A 19295-nucleotide genomic window follows, 5' to 3' on the forward strand; every position below is an offset into this window, starting at 1 on the left:
GGTGTTAGGTAGTCAGAATAGGAAAAAGGAGTCCAGAATGGCGGTGGCTAAAAGATAAGGAAGGAGAAAGCCCGCTAAAATAGAACAAAGGAAGGTCGGAAGATTGGAGAGAGAACCTCAGGTAAAACAAACAGCTCTCCAGGCTAGACCAATTTACACAGAGAAGGCTCAGGGGAAGGAGAAAAAAACATATAAAAAAGGGAGCCAAAATTGGGCCAGGGGGCCTCTCTTCTCTTCCGGTCTTTTGGGTTGGCATGCCCTCACAACTGGAGGATGTATTTTCCTTTACTTTCTAAATAAAAACTGAGTTGTAACATGGAGCTGTAACACTGGTTCCTCTGTTGCTTCAAATTTTTGTTGACAAGACAGACCCGAGGAAATAACAAACTCCCCCGACAGGGGCAAGAGAGTGGGAGGGGTTTATGGAGACAGGAAACTCCACAACAGCTTAGAGGGGCAGAACTCTGTATCTGGACGAATATTCGAGAACAGTTTCTTCATCCCAAAGGATGTGGAAGATCTCTTGGCCTCGGAGTGGTACACGCAGTCCATGGCTTAAACTGAGTATGAGAGTAATTTAAATATTCCTAAGAGCTGAAGAAATCCATTTCATACTTTTGCATGATTTCAAGTTTACAGTGCCTGCAGTTTCCATCCCAAATTAGCAGACCCCAAAGACGCATTCCGCGGAGAAGGCACAAATGTTATTAAGGAAAATTGATGCTTTTGAATGAGCCAGGTGGCCAGACCCCGTTTTACAGCCCATCATCCCTTAGACACAGCAAGCCAATCCAGGAGGGAGGGAGCAGGGGAGGCAGAGGACGGGTGAGAGGCACCTGACTGCACATTTTCTCACTGGAAGACTCATCCAGGAGATTTTGGAGCCTGGGGCAAGGCAGGGCTTTCCCAGGGGAGCCTGTAACTGTGCGTTGATAGGCAGTTGTTTGTTTGTTTTTTAATTCATTCAAATGTCAGCTTTGTTCTGAAATCTGTAGTTTACTTCAAGATACTATCTTGGAGGAAAAAAGGAGGAAGGGACAACACTGCATGACACATGTTCTGGTTTCATAATAAAAAAGTATTGGTTTATAAAGGGAGTTCACACAAAGGATAATCAACTTACACACAGTCTTCCACCAGCAGAAGCTTTTCAAATCGTAAGCATAAAAGAGATCGTTGATGTCTTCTTCCTCCCTGAGGCTTAGGAGATAGTCCTCTTGGAGCAAGGGAGGCAGTAAGTTCACAAATGGTCCTTATAGGTTGGAAGGAATTTGGTCCTCAGTCTGCTGTAAAAGGTTGGCCGGGGAGGCCAGAGGACAAAGGTTTGTCATAGAAATCAAGCAACCACTATGTCCTGAGTTGGTTGAAGCCAAGTCTTTGGAAGTGGGCTTAGGGATATTCCCTTTGTGGTCCCAGTTGTTTGCTTTCATTGGACTGTGTGTTTCAGTCTCTTCTGGACACAAATAAACCTCAATGGGTCCTTGGGTGCTTGCCAAAAGTATTTATAGGCTCTCTATTGGGTCAAGCACTTCAAGTCATGTTTCTGGAGAGGCTTTCACAACTATTAACAGTTTGGTCTTTAAGGCCACTAATTTTTCGAATATCTTGATATGTAACATAAGCTAACCTTTGATTCTCGGAATCCTCTGTTAACAGTTTGAGGTCCAGAGTGCAGCTTTGGATCAGTTCATCTAATTTCTTCTCCTCCTGACTGAGCTCGGTCACTTTTGACAGGGCTTGACACTGGGCCAGTATGCCCCTGTCCTCAGATGGACTGCAGCCCATCCACTGCATGTTGTTTTCATACTTCTTAATGAGGTGGATGCCTTCCAGGACGTTGGGGATGTCATAAATCCTTCTCTTGCACCTTCAGCACCTCTTCTGCTTTGTTCAAATCTGAGACCCCATCAGGTGATTGGCTCAGTAGTTCAATGAACTTCTTGGTGAGCAGACCAAGGGATGTATCATACCGTGTTTTTTCTAAGGGAGATTTTGGAGTTTGGGGGCTATCTGGGTAGCAGTAGCAGCAGGACTTCGGAGTGCAGCTCTTCCTTTGCCCTTGGGGGTTTTTTAACCATGTGAGAGTACTGCCGACCGCTTTCTCCTAGCTCCAGCCTGCGCTCTGCCTGCTGCTGTAAGGGAGTTTCCGAAACCAGCCTGGCCCTGGGCGGGAGAGGCGAGGGTGCCGGCTGGAGAGCGGGCCCGGAGGGCCAAGCGGACCGGCAGTGCCGGTCGAGGGCGGGCGCCCGCGGAGAGAAGCGGGGGTGCTGGGGAGAGGAGAGGGTGGGTCGCCGCGCCGAGGGGCGGGTGCGAGGACGCCGGGAAGCGGTCCCAGGCCAGGCAGCCGGCGAGCAGGAGGAAGTGGGTGCCCCCTCTCCCCCTCCAGCGCCTCCTCCCCAGTCACGAGCCTGTCCTCCGCCAAAGTGTGCGAAACGTCCCCGGAGGGTCCGGGGATGAGGAACAGACCCAGTAGGCGGGACGGGAACACGGCTGCCCCGCCCTCCGTTGCCAGGGGGCGGAGAGAGGGACAGGGCGGGGGAAGGAAGGGGCAAGGGGAGGGGCGGGTCAAGGGCAGGCCCCTGCCGGCGAGGAAGGCTCAGGCGCTGCCACTGCCGGGATGCGCCCAGACCGGGCCGCCAGCCAACGATCCCCTCACCCCCAGACAGCCCACAACCCGGCCAGCTGAAGAAGGCTCTTGAGAGTCCTTTGGACAGCAAAGAGATCAAACCAGTCAATCCTAAAGGAAATCAACCCTGAATAGTCATTGGAATGACTGATGCTGAAGCTGAAGCTCCAATACTTTGGCCACCTGATGCAAAAGCAGACTCATTGGAAAAGACCCTGATGCTGGGAAAGAGTGAGGGCAAGAGGGGAAGGCGGTGACAAAGGATGAGATGGTTGGATGGCATCACTGACTCAATGAACATGAGTTTGTGCAAACTCCGGGAGATAGTGAAGGACAGGGAAGTCTGACCTTGCTGCAGCCGGTGGATTCTCAGAGTCGGACACGACTTAGTAACTGAACAACAACAATATGTAAAATAGATAGCCAGTGGGAATTTGCTGTGTGATTCAGGGAGCTCCATCCAGTGTTCTGTGACAGCCTAGAGGGGTGAGATGGGGGTGAGAGATGGGATGAAGGTTCAAGAGGGAGGGCACATATGTATACCTGTGGCTGATTCATGTTGATGCATGGCAGAAACCAGCACAATATTGTAAAGCAATTATACTCCAATTAAAATTTTTTTTAAAAAGCCAGAATAGAGAGGGAGAGACAATGAGGAAGTGAAGCAAAAAGGGCCATCAGTCTTACAAAACATCTCAGGGAATGGCTAGCCTTTGGAAGTGATGTGTCAATCTCTTCTTTTCACAGGGGGCAGAGTCAGATTATCTCCCTGTGATCTGAACAAACGCCCTTTGGCAGGGTCTTCTGAGGCAGGCCATTGAAAATGAAAGTGTTAATCACTCAGTGTCTTTGTGACCCAATGGACTGCAGCCAACCAGGCTCCTCTGTCCATGGAATTCTCCAGGCCAGAATACTGGAGTAGGTTGCCATTTCCTTCTCCAGGGGATCTTCCCCACCAAGGATCTAACCTGGGTCTCTGACATTGCAGGCAGACTCTTTACCAACTGAGCCATCAGGGAAGCTTATATATCAGTTTAAAGAAAGAGCAAGTACAGATAAGAAGATGGCTCAGGCCAGACCTGTCAGGAACAAGGTTTTTGAGTCCTCCAGGGGTCAAGGGTTTGTCATTATGTATGATTGTAATAACAAAAGCAATGAAAAGCAAGTCAAAGAAACAGTTTTAACATGGAGTCAGAATTGGCTTCTCCTGCAACATTGGCAACAGCAAAGGTTGAGTGATTCAGACCTCCTAACAGAAGGCAATGGCAAGCCACTCCAGTACTCTTGCCTAGAAAATCCCATGGATGGAGGAGCCTGGTAGGCTGCAGTCCGTGGGGTCACTACGAGTCAGACATGACCGAGTGACTTCACTTTCACTTTCACACATTGGAGAAGGAAATGGCAACCCACTCCAGTGTTCTTGCCTGGAGAATCCCAGGGATGGGGGAGCCTGGTGGGCTTCCGTCTGTGGGGTCACACAGAGTCGGACACGACTGAAGTGACTTAGCAGCAGCAGCAGCAGCAGCAACAGAGAGCCAAGTGCTCTAGGATTCTTCAGCTTAAGTACCTAATGAGAGGGGGTGGTGCAGGGATGGGTAGAAGGCTCAGAGCAGTCAAGGACCAAAGATGAAAATGCACCAGGCCGCTTTACTGCAGACGGGAGTTCACATTTAAGTGTCTGATTTTCTTAAAAGGACGCACATTCCATGCCTGGCCACACAGTCTTACACCAAGCCCTTGACCCCTGGGGGACTCAAAAACCTTGTTCCTGGCAGGTCTGGCCTGGGCCATCCTCTTATCTGTACTTGCTCCTTCTTCAAACTGAATCAGGAATCCTAGTGCAGGAGGAGCTGCAGAAGACACTAAAAGCAATCTTAGCCAGGAAAAAGTCTTCTATTATGGGGTCTCAAAGAGTCGGACACGACTGAGTGGCTAAGCACAACAACAATAACAACAACGCAGCAAAAGTGACAGGCGCGGGGGTCTGGTCTCACCTCACCTCCTGCAAGTTGTCACTTAGGCACAAGGGGCAGGGCTTTAGGATCTGTCCAACCAGGAGGACACTGAGGCAGATGGGCGGGGCGATGTCCCGCTACGTGGACTTCCTTTCTTTTTCGCACTGCGCAGGTTTCGTGTTCTGTCTGTTTCACTGGCCTGGTCATTCTCCTGCATCTTCTGTCGCTCTGGGAGGGGATCAGACAGTCCCAGGAGACCTGGAAATGGTGAGTGTGCTGACCAGGGCATCGGACGCCGCGGTGGGACTAGTGGGAATCAGCGGAAACCCGCCATTTTGACCTGGCCCCTAGTGTTCACCCGTGCAGATAGGTGTTGTCTGGGGCTCCGCTCGGATCTCAGTCCCCTCGGGTTCTCAGCGGGGTTGTTGGCCGGCAGCTGGGTCCCCAGGCGTCCAATCTTGTCACTTCCGGAAGGAACTTCCGCCCCGGAGCCTCTGCCCGCTGGCTCTGCGCCTGCAGACCCTCTTCTCCCCTAGATTGTGCGCTGACCACGTGCACGGGCTTCAGGGGACAATCGGAACTTGTTGTCCAGGGTTCTGTCATGGGATTAGCTGTTGTCTGAGGGGTCCCAGACCATCTTTTCTGCAGGAAGGAGAGGGGGAGCGCCGGGTTTCCTCTGAGTTTTCCGGATATTTCGGAAGTGGACTCTTAAAATTGAACACCTTAGACCTTAAGAGCAGCTTTGTAGGACTGGCAATGAATCATTAAATTGCCAGATCGCTCCCTTCATTCTCAAAGTCGATTTCTCCTCTCCGATTCAAAATACTTATCAGCTATTTGTCTCTGCGGTTCATTTAAACACAAGCAATGTCCGAACTGTTCATCCTGTTTGCGCAGTCTTGGCGCGGAGTCGTGGATGGCATATTTGCAAGGGGCGGGGCGGGGCGGGGGGAGGGCGGTCTGTGGATACTTTACCTGAGCGGCAAGCCGCGAAAATAACCACTGGGAAGTAGGTTGTATGAAATCCTTTCCGTTCCCGATTTTTTTTTTTTAATTGAGAACAGATATCCTAGAAGAAGTTCTTTCGTGGAGGATTTTTTTTTTTATTAATCTATTTATTCATTTTTGGCTGTGCTGGGCCTTTTCCTCTGCGCGGGCCCTTCTCCAGTCGCGGAAAGCGGGGGCCTTTCTTGGCTTTATTGCTCGAGCTTCTCATTGCAGTGGTCACCCCTGCCGCCTCAGAGCAGGGGTCTCAGGGCAGGTGAGCTCAGTAGTTGGCTCTGATCTCTAGAGCACTGTCTTAGTAACTCCCCCGCATGTGGGATCGTCCCAGAATAGGAATGGAATCCATGTCTCCTGTCTTTACCTCTGAGCCACCGGGGACTCCACCTAGAGGATTTTTTGAAAACTTTTCTGGATCTACCCTGTCAGTCACTATGTTAACTCCCCTTCAAAAGATTTACTCCTTAATTTAAGTTTCTTTTTTTTTTAATAGTATAAAATGTATTTAATTAATAGAAACTGGTAAGAGCTAAAGAGAGGTTAATTTCAGGGGGGACTAAATTCTAGTATTACATTCCATTTGTGAAGAATTTTTTTCTATTTTTTATTCCCTTAATGAGTATGGTGATTTATTTTGGACTGTGCTATTGGTTGATTTCAAACGGCATTATAGGATTTAGGCTTGCAGACTAAAAGTATTCAAGTGTGATTAATTATGTGGAAAATAAACTTGCCCTGGAAATATTAATTGATATATATTTTCTCAAAGGAATAGATACTCAGGGTGGAGTAGTAAAAGTGACTTGTAATTTTCTTCTCTCATTTCCACATAAACATTGGATTTGAGTGACTTTCCTGAATTAGTCAGACAGGGTTTGTATATTTAAAATTTCAGTGGTGGTAGAGAGGTCAGTGTTCTCAGGCTAAGGCCCCCTTGGAGCCTTCAAGGGGAAGTACTTGAAGGCACTCATATACTTGGAATCATACAGTTTATAGCTTTGTCAGATTGACTTCTTTCAGTTAGCAATATACTTTTGAGCTTTCCTGGTGTGTTTTCATAGCTTGATTTCTTCTCTGGTGGCTCAGTGGTAAAGAATGCACCTGCCAAAGATTGAAGGTGGGAGGAGAAGGGGACAACTGAGGAGGAGATGGTGAAGGACAGGGAAGCCTGGTATGCTGCCGTCCATGGGATCACAAAGAGTTGGACATGTCTGAGCAACTGAACAACAATTTCATCATGTGGATATACTGCGATTATTTGACTCTTTCAAGATATCTTGCTTACCTTTCAACTCATGACAGTTGTGAATAAAGCCCTACAGGTATTTATGTGCAAGTTCTGTGTGAATATGAGTCAACCTTATTTGGACAAATAACAGTGTGATTGCGGGCCTTAATATACATACTAAGAGTATATTTTGTTTTGAAAGAAAGCTCCTGTCTTCCATGGTAAGGGTACCAAATTCCATTCCCCCCATCTTAGGGCATCCCTGGTGGCAGGTAAAGAACCCACCTGCCAATGCAGGGAATCCAGGTTCAATCCCTGGGTCGGGAAGATCCCTTGGAGTAGGAAATGTCAATACACTCCAGTATTCTTGCGTAGAGAATTCCATGGACAGAGGAGTCTGGCAGGCTACAGTCCATGGGGTCACAAAGAGTTGGACTCACTTGAGTGACTACACTTTCACTTTCATAATTGCTTTACAATGTTACAATTCTACTGTACAGCAACATGAATCAGCTGTATGTGCACATATATCTGGAGAAGGCAATGGCACTCCACTCCAGTACTCTTGCCTGGAAAATCCCATGGACTGAGGAGCCTGGTAGGCTGCACTCCATGGGGTTGCTAAGAGTCGGACACGACTGAGCGACTTCACTTTCACTTTTCACTTTCATGCATTGGAGAAGGAAATGGCAACCCACTCCAGTGTTCTTGCCCGGAGAATCCCAGGGACAGGGGAGCCTGGTGGGCTGCCATCTATGGGGTCGCACAGAGTCAGACATGACTGAAGCGACTTAGCAGCAGCAGCAGCAACACATATATCACCTCCATAGAAAATACTTTGTTTTTTATTTTAATAGTGTGAAATTATACTTTTTTCTTTTTCAGACCTTGTGTTGTTACATTTGAAAATTCATCACCAAACCCAAGGTGACCTAGATTTCATCCTATGATATGTTCCAGAAGTTTGTTACTTTTGAATCTTAAAAAGCATTTTCTCATTTATTTACATATTATTTGACTGTGCCAAGTCTTAGTTTTGACATGTGGAATCCTGTTCCCTGACCAGGAATTGAATTCGAGCTCCCTGCATTTGGGAACGTGAAGTCTTAGCCACTGGACTACCAGGGAAGTCCCACTTATGCATTTTGCATTTAGATCTGTGATATGTTTTCAGGGTTTTTTGGTGAGATGTATAAATCCTGTGCCTACATTTGTTTTGTTTGTGTGTGTGTGTTTGTGAATATCCATTATTTCCAGCCATATTTGTTTAAAAGATTTTGTTTGAATTGCCTTTCCTTCATTGTCCAAGTTCACTGTGGATCTATAGGAGAACAATTGATTTTCTTTCAGTCTTGGGAACTCCAGTTATCTATTGTTGGAGAAACTTTCAGATGTTTCACAGAGATAAGTGAAGTGTAGAAAGTAAATGTTAGTCGCTTAGTCGTGTCCAGCTGTTTGTGATTCCATGGACTATAGTCCACCAAGCTCCTCTGTCCATGGGATTCCCCAGGAAAGAATATTGGAGTGGGTAGCCATTTCCTTTTTCAGGGGAGTCTTCCCAACCCCGGGATTGAACCCACATCTCCTGCATTGGCTGGCTGATTTTTTTACCATGTGAGCCACCTGGGAAGTCCAATTATATCCTAGAGAATAAATATTTGCTTTTAGCGACAGGATTCATGAATATCTTCTTTCACCAATAGTAGATATTCCCTCTGTTACTTATTTGTGATTATAAGTGGGTGCTGGGTTTTACAAAATCCTTTTAAATTTTCATTTCCCTCTCTGTCCCTTTCTGATCCTAATAATTTCTATCTACCTTTGTATTCCTGTTGACTAGATATTTATCAGTGTTATTAATCTTGTCAAAGATCTGGCTTAAATTTTTTTCTCCTTCAATTATATTAATTTGCTTTCTGATTTTTATAATTTATTCCACTTTCTTTGTGATTTTATGCTCTTCTCTTTGTTGTTTCCTAAGATAAATGCTTGCATTATTATTTACAGATCTTTGTTTTTTCTGAGTGTATTTGATGATGGCATAATTTTCTCTGTAGATACTGCTTTTGCAGCATCCCATAGTTTAGCTCAGCATAAATTTTAATTTCTCTTGAGACTTCTTTCATCCCATTTATTGTTTAGAGATATGCTGTTGAATCTCTGTGTGTTAGGGGATTTTCCAACTCTTGCTTATATTGATTGCTAGAGGAATGCCTTTGAATTCTAAGAACATAGTTTACATGATTTTAGATTTGTTAAGTTTTTTTTTTTTAATACTAGTTATTTTTGGCTGTGCTGGGTCTTCCTTGCAGCACGGTCTTTCTCTACTTGTGGTGAGTGGGGACTACTCTCTAGTTGTGGTGTGCAGGCTTCTCATTGTGGTATCTTCTCTTATGGAGCTCAGGCTGTAGGTGTGGGCGAGTTTTAGTAGTTGTGGTGATGCACAGGATTAGTTGCCCCGTCATCATGTGGGATCTTCCTGTACCAGGAATCAACCCTGTGTCCTCTTCATTGGCAGGTGGTTTCTCAACCACTAGACCATCAGGGAAGCCCCTTAAGTTAGTTTTATGTTTCAGAAAGTGTTCTCTCTTGTTGAATGTTCCATGTGTATTTGAAAAGAATGTCAATTTTGCTTTTGTCACATTGATCATTTCTTAGATTACAATTAAATTGAGTTGTTTCATGGTGCTGTTCAGTTCAATTTTTTTTTTTTTTTTTTTTAGTTTTTTATTTTGTACTGGGATAAGGCAATGGTAAACCACTCCAGTACTCTTGCCTAGAAAATCCCATGGATGGTGGAGCCTGGTAGGCTGCAGTCCATGGGTTCACTACAAGTCAGACATGACTGAGCGACTTCACTTTCACTTTTCACTTTCACACATTGGAGAAGGAAATGGCAACCCACTCCAGTGTTCTTGCCTGGAGAACCCCAGGAACAGGGGAGCCTGGTGGGCTGCCGTCTATGGGGTCGCACTGAGTCGGACACGACTGAAGTGACTTAGCAGCATAGGCAATTAACAATGTTGTGATAGTTTCAGGTGAACAGGGAAGGGACTGAGTAATACATATACATGTACCTATTCTCTTCTAAACTCCCCTGCCATCCAGGCTGCTACATAATATTGAGCAGAGTTTTATGTGCTATACAGTAGGTCTTTGTTGGTTATCCATTTTAAACATAACAGTGTACATGTCCATCCCTAACTGTCTCCTCCCTCCACCCTCAACCATAAACTCATTCTGAGAGTCTGTTTCTGTTCTGTAAGTAAGTTCATTGTATCATTTCTTTTTAGATTACACATGTAATGGATATCTTAAGATATTTCTCCTCTGTCTGACTTCACTCAGTATGACACTCTAGGTCCATCCATGTTGCTGCAGATGGCATCATCTCATTCTTTTTAATGGCTGAGTAATATTCCATTGTATGTATATACCACATCTTCTTTATCTGTTCCTCTGTCGATGAACATTTAGGTTGCTTCCATGCCTTGGCTATTGTTAAACAGTGCTACAATGAACACTGGGGCACATGTGTCTTTTCTAATCATGTTTTTCTCCAGATCATTGCCCAGGAGTCCTCCCTGCGTTTTTCATGTCTTGCCTTATATAGTTTGCTGCTTTGTTGCTATGTAGGTACCTGTGAAAGACAGTTTTTTGGAGAATGGACCTTTTTATCATTTTGTCAGGTTCCTTCTAATCTCTGTGTGTCTGTTCGTCTTTAAATACTTCAGTCCATTTGGTTCTTGCTTGTATTTTTTTGTTTTCCTGAAAAGAACTCCAAGTTGATTCTAGTCTTTGTTTCTCTATATCAAAAGTGTATTTCTACCTTCTGACAGTATAGTCTCTTTGCCTTTGTTTTTTTGTTTTTTTCTTTATTTGATTATAATACACTTTCATCTCCATTTTATGTGTTTTCATTTTTCTTGTTCAACTGAGATTCATCATTACTATTAGGAAAATCTTACCGGTTGTTACTTATTTTTGTCTCTCTTCTCCTTCAGTTATTTTCTTCATACGTATCTAAGTCTTCTGTTAAAGAAGGGCATGTGAGGGTCATGGATATTGTGTTCTATATATTTTTTGTCTTTATATGAGACTCTGGTGAAACAGTTTTTTGGTAACAGGCCCTAAGAACAGAATATTTGGGGCATTTTTAAAAAGTCATTTCTTTTCTCTTTTCCATTTTCAGTACACCAGTTTGCCCTTTGAATTGGTGCTCTCATGACTCTGGGAGGACTTGTTTATTTCAAGTTTTTATTCTCCTCTTGTGACATGGAGAATCATGATTTCTAAATTCACAAATCCCAGACTAGATTTTCATTTGGCAGTGGCTGTAGTGGCTGCTTGGGAAACACTTGTTCCTGAAATTGCAGGATGGAGACTTCATGTCCTTTTGAAGGAAGCCAGTAATGAAAGTCTTATATCTTTTATAATTATGAGAAAATTCACCATCAGAGTGTTATGGACATTGGTGAACTCTCTTGTAAACTGTAGCTCTTAACCTATTACTAAAGGGCAGTAAGTCTCAGGGTGTACGTTAAGAGTGTGATGAAAAACATTTTCCAGCACATAATTGCCCTATATGGTCTAAAATTTGGCTGGAAGCTGCCCTGAGGCACCTGAGTATAGGAATTTTGTAGTCTTGATTTTTTATTTTTTTAACTTACTGGATTTTCGCTCCACACACAGATTTTCTTTATGGCTTCTCGTGGTGGTTAGTTCTCTTGTTGCAGAGAGCACGGGGCTCTAGAATACAGGCTCAGTAGTTGTGGCCCATGGGCTTAGTTGCCCTGGGGCATGTGAGATCTTCTCTGACCAAGTATTGAACTTTTGTCTCCTGCTTTGGGAGCTTCCCTGGTGGCTCAGACACTAAAGAGTCTGCCTACAATGTAGGAGATGTGGGTTCAATCCCTGGGTTGGGAAGGACCCCGGAGACAGAAGTGGCAACCCACTCCAGTATTCTTGCCTGGAGAATTCCATGGACAGAGGAATGTGGTGGGCTACAATTCAAGGGGTCGCGAAGAGTCATACACGACTGAGCGAATAGCACTCCTGCATTGGCAGGCAGATTCCTAAATACTGAACCACCAGTATTCATAAACCCTATATTAGAATATCACTTTTTTAAAAAAATATATATAATTTAGGAACCAGGAATGTCCCTAATGTATCATTGCTTCTTCTCCATAACTGAGGTCTAAGTTTGAAATCGCTTTCTACCTGCATCAAGTTTTTTTTATAGAAAAAAAGGAAAAACAGACTCTGTGATAATTAGTACACAACTTAAAGGCAGTGCTTCTGCAGAAGAGTATTTATATTCAGGCAACTGCATGTGATTTCTTCTAAATGCTTAGAGGACCTTGGGACAGTGTGGCCAGCTGGGCTTTGTTAAAAGTTTGAGTTCTGCAGGCCACCTGGGCTTTGATGTTAGGTGATAGGACTAGAAAACACTGTCCAGTTTTTTGCTGCATTTTTATTCATTGAAACCTCATGCGCTCTGGATCCTCTGCCCCATGGGGTACTGGAATTGTAGACCATAAGAATATGAAAGAATTTTTTCACAAGAACTAAATGGTTCCTAAAATGGTATTTATTTCATCTGCATAGGATTTCTAATGTTTCCTTACATTCTCTGGCTCTGCCATGATCGTGATATGAGTGACACTGTGACCACAGAAATGATGTGTAAATGGTTTCATTTCTTCATGATCCTGTCAAATTATTGAGGAAATGTGGAGAGTAAGTTTTTCATGATCAAGTCATAGAAAAACTCTTTATAAACAACAAAATAGTACATCACCCTCCTATAAATGGAGTGTGGGTATCTAGTGCTGTCAGTCTCATGCATCTTACTGTGTACATATTTTGGGTGTTTCAGGACTCATTGGCCTTTGAGGATGTGGCTGTAAACTTCACCCTGGATGAGTGGGTTTTACTGGATTCCTCACAGAGGAAACTCTACAGAGATGTGATGCGGGAAAACTTCAGGAATGTAGTCTCAGTAGGTAAGAGTGAAGAATTCCTTCCCTTTGTCAATCAGAGAGCAAGTGTTTCTTATCTGTCTATACTGTTCAGAGATGTGGAATGTGGAAAGGGAGGACTCTGGTAAAGAAAGTAGGAAAAAAAAAAAGGGAATTCCCTGGCAGTCCAGAGGTTAAGTATCAGCACTTTCACTGCTGTGGCCCTGGTTCAATCCCTGGTCAAGGAACTAATATCCCACAAGATGTACAGGGAGGTGAAAAGAAAAAAAAGAAACTGGGCAGTGTCAGAGTTTATTATGGACATAACATTCTATAACATCTAATACTTTGGGATCTTTTTTTTGGGTCTGCATTTCAGAAGCAAAACAAGAAGATCATGACATTGAAGATCAGGACAAAAACCAGGAGAGAAAATTACGGTGAGCCATACGTATAGTACAAAGCATGTCTCATGTCTCATGTGAGAATCTTATGAAAACCTTAAAGGAAGCAAACAAAATAAATAGCTCCATCTTAGAAAATGTCTCCCTCAAATTTTCTTAAATTTGATATAAATGTTCTGTGTTTGAAATATAGTTTGTGTGCAGTCAGTATTCATAAAGCCTATATTTGAATATCACTTTTTAATAGAAAAGGGAAAGTCCTGTTAACAGCATTCCATTTATTTGACTTCTACCAAGTCACACAAGATAGAAAACTTCACTATTCCTATAAATCCTAATAAAGACAATATAATGTAACTAAGAAAAAAAAAATCATTAATAGTATTCTCATGATTTACAGAACTCCCAAGGCAGAGAGACGCTCTGAAAAGAAAGACATTAATTCCTCTGAAGAAAGCTTCAACCTTATTCCAACTCCCAATGTGAAGAGAACTCGTGATATAAAACCGTGGGAATGCAGAGCGTGTGGGAAAGTCTTCATGTATCATTCATCCCTTATTAGACACATGAAATGTCACATTGAAAAAAGATCAGGAGATCGCCGAAAGTACCGTGAGAAGGTATATAAATGTAAAGAATGTGGAATAGCATTCATTTTTCCTAGTGCTCTGAAAACCCATGAAAGGAGTCACACAGGGGAGAAACCCTATGAATGTAAGGAATGTGGCAAAGCCTTCGCGTGGCACACAACTTTTCGAAAACACATGGGAACACACACTGGAGATTTACCTTACAAGTGTCAGAAATGTGAGAAAGCATTCATTTATCCCAGTCACCTACGAATGCATGAAAGCACTCATAAAGGACATAAACCCTATAAATGTACAGAATGTGGAAAAACCTTTGAAAGTCCTGAAACTATTGAAATACATGAAAGGATTCACAGGGGAGAGAAACCTTATGAATGTAAGCAGTGTGGTAAAGCTTTCAAACGTTTGCGGTCCTTCCAGGCACACAAAAGACATCACACAGGAGAGACACCGTTTGTGTGTAAAACATGCTCTAAAGTATTGAATACTGCCTGGTCACTTCGAAATCATGAAAGAATTCACACTGGAGAAAAACCATATAAGTGTATGCAATGTGGGAAAGCCTTCTTATTGAATGTAACCCTTCAGAAACACATGATAACACACACTGGGGATGGACCTTATAAATGTCAAGAATGTGAGAGAGTATTCATTCATCCCAGTTCTTTTAAAGTACATGAAAGGAGTCACACTGGAGAGAAACCATATCAATGTGACCAGTGTGGTAAATGGTACCGGTATCCATCATTTTTAAAAATACATCGAAGGACCCATAGTTGACAGAGGGGACACTGAATGTAAAAATGAAAGGGAAACCTTATGTTCCACTTACGCTGATGTGCATGAAAGAATTCACGCTGGACAGAAATCTGTCAATTTGATGGAAATGTCAGAAATCTGCCATTTGTGTCTCAGTCATTCAAAGACCCACGAGACTACACACTGGACGGAAATCATATAAAATGTGAAGAATGTGGAAAAGGCTTTTCTGATCTTAGTTTCTGGAACCATGAAAGTATTTACTAGGTAAAACCTTGTTTGTAAACAGTCTCAGAAATACTTCAATTGGCTGATATCATTATATGGAAAAACTCCCATGGAGAAGATGCGTAAATGTAAATAACATGAGATAAATTGATGGAAAGTAATCCATGCTTAATGTTCCAGAAAACCTTCAGCATGAAAGAGTTGTTTTATTTTTATTTATTAGTATTTTCTTTTGACCTCAACTTCTTTGACATGTAGGATCTTAGTTCCCCAACCAGTGCTGGAAGCCATGCCCCTGCAGTGGAGGCACATTGTCTTAACCACTGGACCACTGGGGAAGTCCCAAAGGAATTGTTTTTAAAATTTATAAATGTGTTGTGTTTACTAAAGATCTTTCTTCAAGTTTAACCTTAAATGGTGGATTTATACTCATTTCAGAAAGGAATATTAATGTCAGTTTTTTCTGTAAGTTATCTTTCAACCATAGTACATAAGTTTTAAAGGTAGTAAGTTTTCCTTTACTCAAATAGTGATTTTTTTTTCCTTTTTGGGTGTAATAGAAAAGGATAACTTTGTTTCTTTGCTTGGCAAAGGGGGACACAGCAGGCTAATGCCCTCAAAACCATGTGTTCCCACTTGGGGAAGAGAGTGAGAAAGTTTTATAGTAATTGTTCAAAGAGGTTCACTTCATGGACATTCTTCTGATGGGTGGGTGGTGAGGCAAGTTGGAGTCAGCATCATCAACCTGAGGTCCAACTGGTCTGGGGTCTACCTGTTTGTGGGCAGCATACCCTCCTTGATCATTAACTTCTCCCACCTGAGGGGGTTTCACTTTCTGCAAAATAGCTCAAAGATATTGTTGTGTGTGTTCACTGATGGGGAATCAGGACCTTGCCCCAAGGCTGCTCTTGACTCTTTATCCCTGATCTTGCACCCCCTCCCTTCCCTGATTAACAGCTGCTTGCCTCAGCCCACTGGAACTCAGGGAAGCTCATGGAAGCTGAGTGAAGGCTGTTTCCTGTAATCAAAGAGATGGACACAGAAAGGCCTTGTCCCCAGGAGCCCCACAGGGTCCGGCTCAGTGCCAGTGTGGCAGTTCCTAGACATATAACCTGTTATATATATATTGTGCCCTTTTTTATGGGCTTCCCTGGTGGCTCAACTTGTAAAGAATCTTGCCTGCAGTGCAGGAGGACCCTGTTCAATTCCTGGGTCAGGAAGATCCCCTGGAGAAGGGATAGGCTATCCACTCCAGTATTCTTGGGCTTCCCTGATGGCTCAGACAGTAAAGAACCCACCTGCAATGCAGGAGACCTGGGTTCGATCCCTAGGTTGGGATGATCCCCTGGAGGAGGCCGTGGCAACCCACTCCAGTTGGTGGTGGTGAGTATAGGAGCCTTTTTCCATTTCCATTCCATTAATCACTTGGAATTAATATTATGTATGGCGAGGATGTCAAAGAGCATACTACTAGGTAAATTATGATTTTTCCTATTTGTTTTTTCTATTTCTGGCTAATAATTGAACAGACTGCTTGTTTGCCTGTGTGTGTGTGTGTGCTCAGTCATATCTGACCCTGCGACCCTTTGGATTGTAGCCCACCAGGTTCCTCTGTCCATGGAATTTTTCCAGGCAAGAATACTGGAATGGGTTGCTATTTCCTATTCCAGGGGGATCTTTCCGAACCAGAGATTGAACCCATCTCCTGCATTGGCAGGTGGACTCTTTACCAGTGCGCCACCTGGGAAGCCTGAATAGACCATGAAACTTGTTTTAATCCTAAAGATGTCAAATTAGAGATAGGACCTAGACTTCCTAGAATCCATCCTCTTTGTGGTTTCTTGTTAGCATTCACCAGTAGCTCACCGTGTGTGATTTAAAAGCAGATGTAAAAAAGACATTGTTCAGATATTAGAGCCCCCACCCTGGGAGACAGACAGTTTGCTTCAAGGACAGCATCTTCCAGCTTATTTTCTAAACTCCGTGAACTTGTAGTGAAGAGTATCATCAACACCAGCAACCAGTTTGATTTCCATTTTTAAAGATGTATAGTTTCCCCAACGTCTTCATAGCTTCCACATCAAAGATCCAGCAGAGTTTGAATTTTTTCTGTTAGGCTTCCTGTATCCACAAGAGAAGTATTTCAGAGTTTCGTGGTTGGGAATATCCTCTGATTCCACTCTTCTCTGGATTGTATCTTTGTTCCTCTCCTACGTGTCAGTTTGCTTCTCTGGTGCATTGTGCACTGCTATCCTTGACCAATTGTTTCCATGTGAGAAGAATCACCTTCCTCCTGTCAGGAAGGCTGTGGGTGTTTCCTGTTACTTGTAGTTGAACATAATCCTTCAATGTGTTTTTTATTGTATTTTCTGTTGTATGATTAAAACTTTGAATTTTTTGTGAAACAGAAGGTTTTGTCATATCAAATATTTTACTGATATTCTGAACTGTCAATTAGCCAACAAGTTTGTTTTTCATGTCCTCAGAGAATATATTAAAGCACCCATTCAGAAAAACTGTGCATTATTCTTCATTTAATCATTTATACAGTCTTGTCAGTTTTATCCTGTGAGTGAGTACAAGGTCAGCTACTTTATCTTTGGGCCATTTTCTTTTAGTTACAATTTTCCTCATGAAACTAATTTCTTACTCTTTTTTTTTTTTTTAGTTTATTTTTGGCTGTGCTGGGTCTTTGTTGTTGCACCTGGGCTTTCTCTAGTTGTGGCAAGCTGGGGCTACTCTCTAGTTGTGGTGTGCACACATCTCATTGTGATGGTTACTCTTGTGAAGCACAGGCTCTAGGGTGCGTGGGCTTCAGTATTTGTGACACACGGGCCCAGTTACCCCATGGCATGTGGAATCCTACCCAACCAGGGACAGAACCTGTGTCTTCTGCATTGGCAGGCAGATTCCCAACCACTTTACCACCAAGCAAGTCCCTCATTTCTTATCTGCAGAAGTTAAAAAGATTGTTTCAGTGCCATCTTGCCTGTGACCTCTAAAATCATAGCTCTAGTCAGATGCTAGGGTGAAGTAAATTCTATTAATAAATTATATTAAGAGCAACATGGAAACTTACATTACCATATGTAAAATAGACAATGGGGATTGCTGTATGTCTCAGGAAACTCAGACAGGAGGTCTGTATCAACCTGGAGGGGTGGGATTGGGAGGGAGGTTCAAGAGGGTGGGGACATATGTCTGATTCATGTTGAGGTTTGACAGAAAACAAAATTCTGTAAAGCAATTATCCTTCAATTGAATATTTTTAAAAAGTAGAATTATAGGGTAAAAAAAAAGTGATTACAGGACTTCTCTGGTGGCTCAGTGGTAAAGAATTCACCTGCCAATACAGGAGACACGGGTTCATTCCCTTATCCAGAAAAATCCCACATGTCTTGGAGCAACTAAGCCCATGGGCCACAGCTACCAAGCCCTAGTACCCTAGAGCCCTTGCTCAGCAATTAGAAAAACCACCGCAAGGAGAGCCTACACACCACAACTGCAGAGTTGTCCCTGCTCCCTGCAACTAGAAAAAAGCCTGTGCAGCAACAAAGACCCAGCACAGGCAGATATAAATAAATAAATTATATTTTAAAAGATAAGCTAGAGGAAATGCATAAATTCCTTAGAAGAAACAAACTCAGTTCAGTCGCTCAATCATGTCCAATTATTTGCAACTGCATGGACTGCAGCACGCCAGCCTTCCCTGTCCTTCACCAACTCCCAGAGCTTGCTCATCAAACTCATTGTCCATCAAGTTGGTGATGCTATTCAACCATTTCATCCTCTGTTGCCCCCCTTCCGCCTCCAATCTTTCCCAGCATCAGGGTTTTTCTGAGTCAGTTCTTCGCATCAGGTGGCCAAAGTATTGGAGTTTCAGCTTCAGTATCAGTCCTTCCAATGAATATTCAGGACTGATTTGATTTAGAATGGACTGGTTGGATCTTGCTGTCCAAGGGACTATCAAGAGTCTTCTCCAACACCACAGTTCAAAAGCATCAATTATTTGGTGCTCAGCTTTCTTTATAGCCCAACTTTCACATCCATACGTGGCTCCTGGAAAAACCATAGCTTTGATTAGATGGAACTTTGTTGGCAAAGTAATGTCTCTAATTTTTAATATTCTGTCTAGGTTGGTCATATCTTTTCTTCCAAGGAGCAAGCATGTTTTAATTTCATGGCTGCAGTCACCATCTGCAGTGATTTTAGAGCCTAAAAAAATTAAGTCTGTCACTTTTTCCATTGTTTCCCCATCTATTTGCCATGAAGTGATGGGACTGGATGCCATGATCTTAGTTTTCTGAAGGTTGAGTTTTAAGCCAACTTTTTGACTCTCCTCTTTGACTTTCATCAAGAGGCTCTTTAGTTCTTTTTCACTTTCTGCCATAAAGGTGGTGTCATCTGCATATCTGAGTTTATTGATATTTCTGCTGGCAATCTTGATTCCAGCTTGTGCTTCATCCAGCCTGGTATTTTGAGTGATATACTCTGCATATAAGCTAAATAAGCAAAACGTGGTCCACTGGAGAAGGGAATG

At 43.1% G+C, this 19295-nt stretch overlaps 1 protein-coding gene and 1 pseudogene across 2 annotated transcripts; one reads left to right on the forward strand and one right to left on the reverse strand.

Moving 5' to 3' along the window:
• Nucleotides 1-1119: 1119 nt before the first annotated feature.
• LOC129558199 (transcription factor E2F3 pseudogene) lies at nt 1120-4798 on the reverse strand (annotated as a pseudogene).
• LOC129558799 (uncharacterized) lies at nt 4712-17271 on the forward strand. 2 transcript variants are annotated; one of them, XM_055430234.2, is made up of 5 exons: nt 4712-4848; nt 6645-6905; nt 12693-12819; nt 13154-13214; nt 13579-17271. In XM_055430234.2, exons 2-5 carry the CDS (start codon nt 6879-6881, stop codon nt 14546-14548), a joined length of 1185 nt encoding a protein of 394 aa, XP_055286209.2. In that variant the 5' UTR covers nt 4712-4848; nt 6645-6878; the 3' UTR covers nt 14549-17271. The 2 variants fall into 2 exon arrangements, with proteins under 2 accessions (XP_055286209.2, XP_055286210.2); XM_055430235.2 differs by having other exon boundaries at nt 4722-4848; nt 6670-6905.
• Nucleotides 17272-19295: the final 2024 nt, after the last annotated feature.

Source organism: Moschus berezovskii, chromosome 8, assembly GCF_049115385.1.
Source record: "Moschus berezovskii isolate FMDL1 chromosome 8, NW_MosBer_1.0, whole genome shotgun sequence".
NCBI classification, from domain to species: Eukaryota; Metazoa; Chordata; class Mammalia; order Artiodactyla; family Moschidae; genus Moschus; species Moschus berezovskii.

Bases quoted from the DNA above. Each gene is read 5' to 3' on its own strand.
- LOC129558799 (XM_055430234.2), top strand. From the start codon at position 6,879: ATGACAGTTGTGAATAAAGCCCTACAG. The intron at 12,820-13,153 runs GTAAGAGTGAAG...TCTGCATTTCAG, and splicing joins CAGGAATGTAGTCTCAGTAG to AAGCAAAACAAGAAGATCAT. The intron at 13,215-13,578 runs GTGAGCCATACG...CATGATTTACAG, and splicing joins AACCAGGAGAGAAAATTACG to AACTCCCAAGGCAGAGAGAC.